Here is a 13,086-nt window from a genome sequence, read left to right on the forward strand (position 1 = left end):
AGGAAAACAAAGTACGCCCAACGTGGGGCTCGAACCCACGACCCTGGGATTAAGAGTCCCATGCTCTACCGACTGAGCTAGCCGGGCGCCACACGCGCTCCCTCGCGGCCTCAGATGTCGGCACAGCCCCCCCCGCCGGCCCCGGGCATTCTCCGCTCTGGCCGCCAGAAGGCGCGTACCCCACCTGATTTACATATTTACATTGCCGTATAATTAAACGTTATCCCAAAGCCGGCAGGTGTGGAGCGCCGGCAGACGCCGCCGTCCCGGGAAAGCTGGGGGATGCCGGCGCCGCGAGCAGCCCCCGAGCGGTTAATTACTAGCGCCGAGTAATCCCAGGTGTACGCTCCCGGTTCGCTTTGACCTGAGAGAAAATAAAAAGAAGCATTGACGGGTAGCCCCGGCCGAGGAGAGGGGGGATACGACGGCATCATCCAAGCACTGGTTTTAGGTTTTGACCCAAAATTGGCCGAATTGTTTTGATTTTTCTACCGCAATCCTCACGGCGGGGCAGGCGAAGCGCAGCGGCAGGAGACCGCCAGGGGGCGCAGTCGGGCCACGCCGGCACCGCGCGCTGTAAGTCACGCCCGCGGATATGCAAAACCCCGTGCACTTAATTTGCATATCCCCGCCCTCATTGTTTGCATATCCCCGCCCCTCCATGCGCAACCCCGCCTGTGTGATTTGCATAGCCCCGCCCTCATTGTTTAGATAGCCCCGCCCCTCCATGCGCAACCCCGCATGTGTGATTTGCATAGCCCCGCCCCCGTTGTTTGCATAGCCCCGCCTGTATGATTTGCATAGCCCCGCCCTCGTTGTTTGCACAGCCCCGTCCCTGGTATGCATAGACCCGCCCGTGTGATTTGCATAGCCCCGCCCCGTTGTTTGCATAGCCCCGCCCCCTCCGTGCATAGCCCCGCCCCGGCCGCGGCCCCGCCGCCGGCGCGCGGAGCCCCCAGCCCGCCGCAGCCATGGCGGCCCTGCCCGCGCTGCGCCCGCTCCTGCCCCTCGTCCCCGTCGCCGCCGCGCTGGCGCTGGCCGCGGGCGGGGGCGCCGCGGGGACAGGTCCGCGGGGACAGGACGGCGGGGACCGCGGGAAGGGCGCGCGAGGGGTCCGCGGGGATGAGTGCGGGACGCCCGTGGAGCGCGGGGTGTCCACGGGTGTCCGCGGGGCTGAGCGGGATGAGCGCCGGGTGGCCGCGGGGATGCGAGCGGGATGTGCGCGGGGATGCTCGCAGGGCGCTCGGCGGGGCCGGGACCGCACAGCCCGGTAGCCCCGCCGCTGCCGCGCTCGTCCCCCGGGCTGGGCACGGTCGGACCCGGCGGCCCCGGCTCCCCGCGGGGTGCTTTGCACCCGGGGGTGCTTTGCCCCCAGAGACGGCGCCCCAACACCGTTTGAAAGTGGGAATTTGATTTTTTGAGGAGTTTTTTCGTTGTTTGTTTGGGGTTTTTTTTACTGGCAGTCGGAGTTTAACAGCGGGAGTGTGTGCGTGGTAACCGCGGCCAGTCGGGGCAGAGCCGAGCTCCGGAGCTGCCCGAGCCCCCCTCGCCCACCCGCCCCCTAACCCTGACCTTAACCCTGTCCCACGGCAACCCCCAGCCCTGACCGCCCGAGGGCAGGAGGGGCAGGCGGAGTCCCTGCTGTCCCTGCTCCGTGCCGTCCGAGTGGCCACCAGATCCAGCTGGTGTCTGGATGCCTGAGGCCACCGCCACGGGAGTTGGGCATCGAGCGGGGGGAAGGGGTGGGAGAGGAAAGGAGGAACCCTGCAGGTAACCACTGCACCCGCTCTTCCCAGAGCCGCCCCCGCCGCGCTCCGGCAGCGACATCGTCCATCCCATCAAGGTCGACGAGAGCGGATCCTTCCTGTCCTATGACTTGTCCCACCGGGCCCTTCACCGGAGGTCTCCTGCCTCCAGGAGCAAGCTTCCTGCGTTCTATGAGCTGCAATACAAAGGACAACCCCTGAAATTCAACCTGAGCCTGAACAGGCATCTCCTGGCTCCAGGGTTTGTCAGCGAGAGGCGTTTCGGGGGCATCGCCGGCGCCAAGATCCAGCCTCACTCCTACAACTCCTGCCATATGATCGGGGAGGTCCGGAGCCGGGCGCTGCAGGGAGGCCTGGCTGCCCTCAGCACCTGCGATGGCCTGGTGAGTACAGCCCCAAACCACAAGGAGCCTTAATCCATAAGGGAATAGCAGAAGCTGGGTGAAACTCTTTCTTCTGCCAAAACTGATACCAAAATTCCCAGCAGCAGCAGAGTCAACATCTCATCTGTAGGTCTGGTGCAGCCATGGGAGAGCTGACTGTAAATTTCCCATGGATTCCAGTGGTTTGGGAACTCTCCGGGGCTGGGTTTACTTGTTTGTGTCTAAATTCCCAAAGAGCAAATCTCTGCCTTTTAATCCATAAATGTGGGATTGTGAGGAGCACATCTGGAAACCAGGGGCTCGGAGCTGGAGGTGTTACTGATAGCACAGCCCCTGGGTAGTGAAGCTGCTCGCTGTTTCCTGAGCTCTCCACTGCCTTACTCCACTCTAAGTGTTTCCAAAGGCAAAAGTGACCTGGAAGAGTGGCAGCTTGGGGAAAGGGCTTAAAACCTCCTGTGGGTTTGCAGAAATGGCTCCAAATAACTGGTGATGCAGTGCTCATGCTGGTGTCTCTCACTTCGGAGGGAGGACAGCTCCATCAGATCCTCCATGGCTTCCCTCTGCTGGAGGGCAGGGATAGGTGGGATATTGGGAAGAATCCTCCCCTGTGAGGGGTTGAGGCCCTGGCACAGGGTGCCCAGAGAAGCTGTGGCTGCCCCTGGATCCCTGGAAGTGTCCGAGGCCAGGTTGGACACTGGGGCTCGGAGCAGGCTGGGATAGTGGAACGTGTCCCTGCCCACGGCAGGGCTGGCACTGGATGGGCTTTCAGGTCCCTCCTCGTCCAAACCATTCCATGATCCTGTGATTCTGTGATCACTCCCAGTCCCAGGTTCCTCAGGGAGAGCTGGGATGCAGGTGACCTCATGGTGCTGCTTTGTGTCTCCCTGCCAGAAAGGTGTGTTTCAGCTCATGAATGAGGACTATTTCATCGAGCCCGTGTCCAGCAGCCCTCGGGAGGAGGGAGCAGCACAGCCCCACAGGATCTACAAGCGCCAGGTGCCCAAGGACAGGGCTGAGCAGGGCAGGAGACCCCCAGCTCCACAGGAATCTTGTGGTGTGCGAGGTACTGTCCTTTCCTCTGGCCTTCTGGCAAAGTTTGTGACACCAGTGACTCAATGGGTGCTGGACCTCAGGCCTCTTGCTCTCATCTGCTGCTCCCAGCCCTGCCACAGGCGGGGGATGATGTGGGGACGGAGCATTTGCTTTCATTTCCATGAAGACTTTGCTTTTTGACCTGCCAGGGCACTGGACTTTGGGAGTGGAACTCGGTCGCTGCCCCAGGAGTTCGCGGGGTGGGCAGAGTGCATGTGGGTCCTTCCCTGTCCAGAGCAGATGGGTTGGATAAACTCCTAAATCCAAGATTTCAAGTACCGAGGAATTCAGTGCATTCCCAGAAGCTCATCGGCACTTTACTCCCTGATGTGCTGCACATTTCCTTGAGCTCTCTGCTTTCACAAACTGGGGTTTGTTTCTGTAATAGGGTTATCTTCAGGCATTCTTCTGATAATCTAAATTAATTATTTAATCTGTGGTAATAATCTTAATGGCTTCTTCTAGGCTTTGAAGTCTGTTCTTGACTCAAGTCCATTCTGGACTTTGAAGTCTGTTCTTGAGAATTATTTTCTCTGGGTATACCATGGCCTGTGTGTAACTCATGTGGATCTCCTCTGTAATCAGAGCTAGTGGGGTGGATGTGCTGTGCATGCACTGGAGAGGAATCCCAAAGAAATCCCAAAGTCTGTAGGATTTTAGTGACTGCCATCCTCTCGCTGAGCTCTGCTGTGCTGCTGGTTTGCTTTGCCCCACAACAGGCAGATGCTGCTGGTGTTGTTTCGCTCCTGTCAATACATGGGGCCGCCTGTGTGCACAGCTGGGCGAGTGTTGGACAGGGATCATCCCAGAGGGAAATGCCACAGGAGCCCCCCAGGACCCCAGGGGAACCCCCTGCTCTGCAGCAGCCTCACATCCCGGCTGGGAGCTCAGCAGCCAAGGACACAATGGGAACGAGCTCCAAGGAAGCTGCTGCAATTAAACTGTCACAGTGGTATTAGCAATTCATCAAGTGGTCCAGATAGTTGGGATTTTTCAGGCTAGGGGATAAAACGTCCTTTCACAGCTAATGTTCAGTACAGCCCAGAAAATGTAGGAGTCCATTGTTAGGGAAGTGAGGCTGAGCCCTCCGAAACCAGCCATGAAAGCGATTCCCACTGTGTGGGATGAGGTTTGTAAAGCCTTCACCCAGCTTGGGGCTGACCCTGACCTTGCTCTTGGAGCCGCGTCACAGGAAAAGTCCCCGCTGGAGAATTCCCAGTTGCTGGTGTGCGTGAGGAGTGGCCGAGCTCTCCTCCGCCTCCGGACTCCGCTCAGCCCAGTGAACATTCCCATTGTTTCCCCTTGGGAAGGCGCAGTCCGGTCTCTGTGTGCCTGAGGGAGTCTCTGGGCTGGCCTGCAGTGTCTCGGCTTGCCCAGGACTCTGGCGCTTGTGGGATTTGGCTCCAGTCACCAGTCCAGCTTTGGGGGCACAGAGTTTATTGTGATGGGAACTGTCCCTTCCTGAAAATACGCATTTGGGATGATGCAAAATGTTGAGCCACCAGGGTTTTTCTCAGATTGTTTCTCAAGCATCTCTGCAGGGTTGTCTATAAATTCCTGTGCCAGTACAAATGCTAATACTGCTCTGGGAGAGTTCTTCGTTCCTTGTGTAATGCTGCAAAGCCTCTTCTGGTCAAAGAAATTACTTTGAATGCTTTGGTTATTTTTTTTGTCTCATGCTCATGTGCAGCAGACTGAGCTCAGAGTCCTTTGGAACAGAGCACAGCAAAATGCACACGAGTTATTGAGTTATGGGTCTAAGTGTGGAGCCTTCTCCACATCAAAGGTGATTCCTGTGAATTAAAAAAAAAAGATATTTTATCAAAGTTGCAAGCATTTTATCAAGGAAAAAAGTCCTTTTTTCCCCTTAAATCCCTCAGAATCTCAGGAAAGCCTGGAGAGGTCTGAGAGGCGCAGGGAAAGGTGGGAGCAGAAGCAGCACAGGAGGAGAAGGATCAAGCAGCGCTCCATCAGCAGGGAGAAGTGGGTGGAGACGCTGGTGGTGGCAGACACCAAGATGGTGGAGTTCCACGGCAGTGACAACATCGAGAAGTACGTGCTGACCGTCATGAACATGGTGAGTGCTGGGCCCTGCAGGGCTGGGACACAGGGAGCCACGGGAACTGTGGAATGCTTTGGGTGGGGAGAGACTCAAAGCTCATCCAGGTGCAGCCCTGACACGGGCAGCGTCACCTCCCACAGACCAGGTGGCTCCAAGTCCCGTCCATCCCCTGCCCCATCCCGTTCAAGGGATGGGACAGCCACAGTCTCCCTGCATCAAAGACCCCAGGGCTTGCCAGGAGTGATCCCTGGTGGAACCTTGGCAAAACCCCACCAGCAGGTTGTTCCCACCCTGCCCTCGCCATTGCTGCCGTGCCCAGTGCCCCAGCCCCGCGGGGGATGGGCAGGTGGCAGCAAACCTGATGCCAAAACCTCCCTGCAGGCAGGAACAGCTCAGCCAAGGCCATTTCACCTTCCTCTGAGGCTTGAGGGCTGTTCCCTTGTCCTTCCCTCCTGGGGATGGAGGACATGGCCTCCCAGGGAGGTGCCAGAGAGGACAGCTGAGGGAAGGACAGCCAGGTTGTGGTGGTCTCCACTGGGAATCTGGGGGGGCTTTGCTGGCACCATAAAACAAGCAGATAAGTCTGGGGGAGGTGGCTCAGTCTGTCCCTCTGCTGCCGCTGAGGTTGCACCTCTGCATTCCAGAGGAGAGCTTTGGTTGATGCCAGGAAAGGGTGAGATTGGGCAGAGGACCTCAGGTAACATCCCTGGGTTTCTGGGGGGTGGTGAAGGCACCCAGAGAGCACTGAATTCCTTTGAGATGCTAAACACATCCATTAGGAGTGAGAGCAGAGGGGTTCCCCAGGCGTTTCTGACTGAGTTCCAGTGTCTACACAGATCGTATCGAGTGTAAATGGATTTCATGGCAGGCCTCACTCTAGGCCCGTGTCTGTTCTTGTCTCCCACGTGGGGAATTCCCGAGATGTTGTCAACAGCCTGCAGCAGCTTCCCCTGGAGCTGCTGTTCCTGCAGCTGGAGGTGCCAGCAGCAGTGTCCCAGGCTGCTCTGTGCTCCAGCTCTGTTCCCATGGCTGTCCCACTGCAGGTGGCGGGGCTGTTCCACCATGCCAGCATCGGGAACCCCATCAACATCGCCATAGTGCGGCTCATCCTGCTGGAGCGCGAGGAGGTGAGGGCACAATGGGGACTGAGCCCTGGCAGCCAGGCTGGGATGGGCTGGGAGCTGGTCTGGAAAACCAGGCTCCCTCCTGGGCTGTCCTCGTGGCCTGGCCGAGTGTGTGGGAGAGAAATCTAGGTGACCACGTTTGCCTCCTTGGCTGGTAGAGCCAGGGGTGGTGTGGGCAGAGGAGCTGCAGAGTCTGGTTTCTGGGGTGGTTTATGATAACACCGTGTCAGTGAGGTGGCAGAGGGCTCTGGGTCACTGCATGGTCATGTCCCAGCTGCTGTGGTGGCTCTGGGGGGCCTGAGGCTGCTCAGGGGCTCCACAGCTGTGTCCTTCACCCTCAGCCAGCACAGGGTGTTTTCATGCAGTGGTTCTTAACCCCTGTTACTGGATGATTTAATGTTTTGGTTGAATCACAGATGAAAAGAAAGCAGGAAAAGGGCTGTCTTCCCACCCAGCCTACAAGCTATAAACATGGAGCTATTCCATCTGGGTGGCAGTCACTCCCAATTTCCCTCTCATGTATCTGGAATCAGACCTCTCCCCTCCCCATCCCAAAATCCAAACAGCTCCGGCAGATTTCCCTTTATGTTGGCAGGAGGACCTGAAGATCTCCCACCACGCAGACAACACCTTGAAAAGCTTCTGCAAGTGGCAGAAGAGCATCAACGTGAAGGGAGACTCCCATCCCCTGCACCACGACGTCGCCGTCCTGCTCACCAGGTGAGGAGCCCACGTGCTGGTTTAGTGCTGTAGGAGCTGCTCTGGCAGCTAAAAACACACCTGGCTGCAGGTGGGGGCAGGCAGGGGAACATCTCCGTGGCAGCTGTTGAAATCTCACTCTCCCTGCCTGGACACATGCACGTAAGATCTGTAATGTGAAATCTGGAGATATTTGGGTCCTGATGGCTGGAACTGCCGTGGAAGGTGTAGGGGGGTTGGAATTAGGTGATCTTTAGGATTTCTTCCAACCCAAACCATTCCATGAGTCTGTGGTTCTATGAACTGGTCTCAAATCACTGGACACAGCTCCCAGTTGAGGTTTCCAAAGCAGGTTTTCACCGTGGCCCTGTTGCCAAGCCCCAGAATGGCTGGATCCTCCCAGGAGTTGTACACAGGGATTGATTCTCCTTTTTCCCTCAGAGGCTGGGCTTGGCAGAGGAGCCTCTGGGAAGCCCCTGACCTCCCACGGAGCTGGCAGGAATTCCTGCCTCTGGCCAAGTTTGTGTACCTTGCAGTCAAAGCCTGGTTTGAGGCTTTCAGGCTGCCGTGAGTTGGCTGTTGTGGTGGTTTGGGTGATGATTCACAACCCAGAGCAGCTTTATCTTCTCTGGGAAGTTGCTTTGTAGCAGAAATGAGGCACTTCAGGCCTTGTACTTCGATGGAACTGTTCATCCTGGGTGGCTGGAGCTGCCCTGGAAAACCACAGCACCTCTGGGATGTGTTTCCCCAGAGCTTGATTATCCCCAGCATCAGCTTTATTTATACAAAGGAATAAACGTAGCCAGACTGGCCAGCAGCTCCCATTAATCAGGCTTAATAATGAGCTGGGGATAGTGGGAGAGGAAAGGGGAAAGGAAAGGTCATAAACATTTTCCCTGTGGAAGGATGTTGGATGTCTCCATTCTCACTCCTGTTTGGCCGCTGTCTGTGTGCCGGGTCCTGCCGCCTTCCAACGCCCTCTCTGCTCTGTGTCTGTCTGTCTGTCTGCGTGTCCTCGTCCCCTCGGCCAAGGAAGGACATCTGTGCTGCCATGAACAGGCCCTGTGAGACCCTGGGGCTGTCCCACGTGGCCGGGATGTGCCAACCCCACCGGAGCTGCAACATCAACGAGGACACGGGGCTGCCCCTCGCCTTCACCGTGGCCCACGAGCTCGGACACAGGTAACCCTCTTCCTCCTTCTCTTCCTGTGCATGCGCTGTGGGGCTGGAGAAAGCACAGGGGGAAGTTGGGAGACGGTTCCCAAGTGGTTCCTCACTGGTGCAAACCCTGCCTTGCTCCTTGGGGACTTCATTCCAGAGTTAAGTTTTGGGTTGTCGCTGGTTTAATGAGAGCCATGTAATCCAAGGCAGCCTGGAGAAATTGCACTTGTGGTGTATTGTCCTGTGGTGGTTTGGGAAGGTTTTGGAGCAGCGGTTGCCCATTGAGAAATTTTAAAGTAGGATCTGTCTGTAGTATCAGCGAGAGAATTTTGCTTGCCCCAGTTTCAGCTGAATTTTGACAAGGTCACTTGAACATTGCAGTTCCCAATAGACAGACATCTGTGTGTGGGAAAACACCCACCACTATGATCTTGTTGAGTATTCCTGAGTTTTCAGTGGGAAAGCTGGGATAAAAGCACGGGACAAAGTTCAGGGCTGTCAGTAGCACGTCCCCCAGGGCAGATCCCTGCTCCTGTGCCGGGAGCGGGGCCGGGGCCGTGCCCGGTGTCGCGCTGTGCCGGGAGCGGTGGTTGTGGTGGCTGTGGTGCTTGTGGCTCACCTCCCCTCCGTGGGCTGTGCTCTTACACAGTTTTGGGATTCAGCATGATGGAAGCAGCAATGACTGTGAGCCAGTTGGGAAAAGACCTTTCATCATGTCTCCACAGCTCCTGTATGACACGTCCCCACTCACCTGGTCCCGCTGCAGCCGCGAGTACATCACACGCTTCCTCGAGTGAGTGCTTCCTCCTCTTCTTCCTTGCTGCAGGGCCTGGGGGGTCGGGGCCAGGGCACGGGGGGATGCTCTTAACTCTGAGATCGTCTCTCTAAGAGTGTTGGGGATCTCTTGCCCAGAGCAGCTGTGGCTGCCCCTGGATCCCTGGGAGTGTCCAAGGCCAGGTTGGTTGGGGCTTGGAGCAGCCTGGGATAGTGAAAAGTGTCCCTGCCCATGGAAAGGGGTGGGATGAGATGGGCTTTAAGATCCCTTCCCACCAAACCATTCCGTGATTCCGTGAATCCTCCCTGGGTTGCCTCACTCTGTGCTGTGAAGAGGGGTCAGGAGTGTTTGGGGCAGGCACAAGGGCTGTGGTTGCACGGATAAAACCGGAGTGTTTTCCCTGATGCTCTCTGCAGGTTCTGCAGAATCTCTTCGATTCTCTCTCTGCCTGACATGGGCAAACCAGACCCAGCCAAATTCTTCCCTGCCTTTGTTTATTTTTAGCACCCGTGGCTGATTTTTCAGCCTGTTGTTAGGAAGTTCCGAGGAGCACAGCCTGGAGTTTGGTTTGTCAGCCAGTGGCTTGCACTGGAGGAACATTTTCCTCCCTTGCTACGGGAAGGTTTGAAAACAGTGAGGAGCAGCAAGGGGAGAGCTGGGCCAGGAGCCGGCATTCCGTGGCCTGGAGGCTGCCAGGGCTAGGCTCCCGCTCCCAAATCCCAGCCTGGGACATGTGGGCTTGGCCCCGTGCAGGGGGAATTACTGCTGATTTATGGCATTCAGAGGAATGGAGCTTTCCCGCATCCGCAGCACCCCTGGCCCTCTGCTTTTAACCTTCACTTTGGGATGAAGAATTTCCTGCTTGTGATGACCCTGAGCTGCTGTGAGCTGTGATGGGGGAGACAGAGCAGCTGGAAGCTCCTCTGGTGGGGTTTTGCTCTCTTTGCTCCCCCAGAAGGAGCAGCTCTTCCTTGGGAGCGGCGCAGGGCCCGGCAGGCGTCTGTCACCGGCTGTGACACCCCCGGGCCAGGGGGAGGCCGGGGCCAGCACAGACATAAGTGTGTTATAATGAGATGTTGGCAGGAGAATGGGAAGGAGGGAGCCAGAAAATGGGACCCTGCTGACCTGGGGTTGCTGGATGTGCTTGGAACAGACCTCACGTTTGGAAAAACCGCACTCTCAGATGATGATGATTATTATTTTACACAAGATTATTATTATTTTACAAGCACTGCCGAATGTTTGAGCATCTGAAAGTGATTCCCGGCAGCAGCACGGCCCCAGCCCTGTGGGTCAGCACTGGCTGCAGCTGGGGTTGCAGGGTCAGGGTCTGCCTGGACGTGTGGGGGCACCGGGAGAGGTCCCGTCCATGCTGTGGCAGCAGTGTCCCCAGGGAAGGTGTCCCCTTGCTCAGAGCAGTGTAGGATGCTGGCTCACGGTGGCTGGTGATGCTCCTGCGGTGGGGGGACCCTTCAGTCTTTGCTGTACATCAGACAACCAGATTTTCAGCCTCTTTCCAGTGCTAAAGCTCTTCTTCCATCACCCTCCTCTTCCCAGGGCCTGGGGCCTGCTGCCCTTTCCCTGCCCATGCCACTGCTCTGCCCGCTCCACCAGCTCCATGTTGTGCAGCTGATTCTTCCAAGCTCCAAGCCTTGCCTTTGTTTTTGCTGAATTCTGTCCTGGCTTTTTTGGACCCTTCCTCCAGTTCTCTGGGAGCTCTTGGAATTTTAATCCTGCTCTCAAATGTATCTGCAGATCCTCTCAGCCTGCTCACAGATGGGGATTTAATCATTGTTCCATCCACTCCATCCTCCAGCTCGTTAAGGAACAGGCTGGAACAGGCAGAGCAGTGCAGGCCCCTGCGTCTTTCCCTGTGGACTGGGATTTACTGCAGATCCCTGAAAGCCAGAGGGAAACTCAGGCCAATTTTTCCCTGCTTGGAGATGTATTTTGGCCAATTGAACAGACCGGGAGAATGACTGTAAAACATTTAACAAAGAAATAGATTCTGGAAAAGCTGGAAGGCTGAGGCAGATCCCAGTCACTCCCAAACGGGACAGAGACCCCTTCATAAGCTGGGCAGTGCAGGGAGTGCCCCAAACAGGTCAGAGGAACAGGAGGCTTGGGGAAGTTTGTGGGGGACCTGTGGGGCCCCTGTGCTGGGATGCAAACAGGCAGAGGGAGAAGGGTCCAGAGCAGCACGAGTGTCACACCTGGGGCTCATCCAGGATGAAGTGCTGGAGCCTGGACTTTTTCCAGTAAGGATACCTCCTTCCATTTTTAGAGAAAACTCTCCAAGTGTAAAGAATGGGATGAGCTTTAAAGCTCCTTGCAACCCAAGCCATTCCAGGATTCTGTTACTCTATGGAAATACGTGCAGAGGTGCCATGCAGTGACCCCACTGTGTGCCTGACACAGGCTGCACCAGGACCCTGCCCAGCTGCCCAGTCTGTGCTCCATCCATCCCAGCTCAGCCCCACATCACCCACAGCGATCCTTCTCTTCCCACTGGGCTGGGAGCAGCAGGATGCTCCTGCTGTTGGGAGTTTGGAAATGGAGACTTTCAAGCCCCTGGGCTGCTGAGAGCAACCCATTTCCTGCTTTTTCCCCTAGGGAAATATAAGTATATTGCAGTAAGGATATACATGGGAGTTTAAGGGGCTGTCTCCAGCCAAGGGAGCTGTTTGCAGGTGTCCAGTGTGGAACTCGGTGGGTGGGTTGGGAAAGGGAGGAGGGGGTGCTGGTTCTGCTGGGCACCACCCAGGGCACTGCCAGCACCCCAAAGCAGGAGTTCTCCTGCTTCCAGCCCTTGGTTCCGTGCTGCTGGTTTGGGTTAAAAAGGAATTTCATTTCAAGTTAATTCAGAGCTGTTCCCAATCACAACAAACCCGAGTAATCTGATCTAGCACGACAGCCTTGCCAGAGGCTTGGCCTTGCTGGAAAGAAGTTTGTTTAAATCAACACTGGTGACAATTCCATGTGTGTTTGGGAAGTATTTGAGCAAAAGCAGTTGGAGCAGCGGGATGCACCGCCTGCCTCAGCCGCTCCACTCCCACCTCTGCTCCAAAGAAATCCTGTCCAGGCTGGTTTGAGCACTCCTTGGGTGGCAGTATGGGGATGAGCACATTTGGCTGCTGATAATCTCCTTTATTCCTGTTAGCAGGGTCTGCAGGGACATTTCTGGAGGTTGTGGCTCCACCGAGACGTTTATGGTTGTTGCCCCTTCTGTCTTTGTCCCTTTGCCTTCCCCATGTCCTGCTATCCCTGGGGGACATGGGGGCATCCCTCTGGGGGGCTCCCACCCTAAAAGATACCCAGAGGTGCCCATCCACACCAGAACAGCTCCAGGGATGGCAGAGCCAGGGTCGTGTCAGTGGGAAATGCTGATTGCTCTCATCATGGGACATTCATCAGCTGCTGTTCCCCCTGGCATCTGCCAGAGGTGTTGGATGCCTGGGGTGACACTGCTGTGACCTGTCTCTTCCAGCCGGGGCTGGGGGCTGTGCCTGGATGACCCCCCAGCCCGGGAGGTGCTGGACTTCCCCCTGGTGCCCCCGGGTGTCCTGTATGATGTGGGCCACCAGTGCCGGCTGCAGTACGGCCCCTACTCCACCTTCTGCGACGACATGGACGTGAGTGGGGTCCCTGGTGGGCAATGGGCTCTGAGGGGCTCTGGGCTGGGGATTTGCTGTGCTCTCCCTGCTGGAGGGTTGGATCTGTGCCGGGATCCACGGCAGGAACCGTGTCCGTCTGCTTCCCACAGAGCGTCTGCAACACGCTGTGGTGCACGGTGGGGAACACGTGTCATTCCAAGCTGGACGCGGCTGTGGACGGCACAGCGTGTGGGGAGAGCAAGGTAACAGGAGCTGTGCAGGGTCCAGTGCAGGGATGGGCTCATCCTTGCTCTGCCCAAACACCCACTGCTCCCAGCAGGGACTGTCCTCAGGGAAGCTTAAAAGTCCTGGGGAAAGTGACTCACTTGGGATTGCTTGAATCAGTTGGGAAGGTGAAACCCACTGTTAAT

The 13,086-nt window shown here is 56.9% G+C and overlaps 1 protein-coding gene and 1 non-coding gene across 2 annotated transcripts in view; one reads left to right on the plus strand and one right to left on the minus strand.

Moving 5' to 3' along the window:
• Nucleotides 1–14: 14 nt before the first annotated feature.
• TRNAK-CUU (transfer RNA lysine (anticodon CUU)) lies at nucleotides 15–87 on the minus strand. The gene has a single exon. It is a non-coding gene; the product is annotated as a tRNA-Lys (tRNA).
• An 884-nt stretch (nucleotides 88–971) lies between these two features.
• Nucleotides 972–13,086, plus strand: part of ADAMTS7 (ADAM metallopeptidase with thrombospondin type 1 motif 7) — a 35,687-nt gene continuing 23,572 nt past the window's right edge. Inside the window, exons 1-10 of the mRNA XM_069026097.1 lie at nucleotides 972–1,065; nucleotides 1,797–2,149; nucleotides 3,041–3,212; nucleotides 5,122–5,318; nucleotides 6,347–6,430; nucleotides 7,023–7,147; nucleotides 8,159–8,308; nucleotides 8,937–9,080; nucleotides 12,550–12,694; nucleotides 12,826–12,918. Coding sequence (XP_068882198.1) covers nucleotides 972–1,065; nucleotides 1,797–2,149; nucleotides 3,041–3,212; nucleotides 5,122–5,318; nucleotides 6,347–6,430; nucleotides 7,023–7,147; nucleotides 8,159–8,308; nucleotides 8,937–9,080; nucleotides 12,550–12,694; nucleotides 12,826–12,918 — 1,557 coding nt within the window. The remainder of the gene's footprint in view (nucleotides 1,066–1,796; nucleotides 2,150–3,040; nucleotides 3,213–5,121; nucleotides 5,319–6,346; nucleotides 6,431–7,022; nucleotides 7,148–8,158; nucleotides 8,309–8,936; nucleotides 9,081–12,549; nucleotides 12,695–12,825; nucleotides 12,919–13,086) is intronic.

This window comes from Aphelocoma coerulescens, chromosome 10 (assembly GCF_041296385.1).
Source record: "Aphelocoma coerulescens isolate FSJ_1873_10779 chromosome 10, UR_Acoe_1.0, whole genome shotgun sequence".
NCBI classification, from domain to species: Eukaryota; Metazoa; Chordata; class Aves; order Passeriformes; family Corvidae; genus Aphelocoma; species Aphelocoma coerulescens.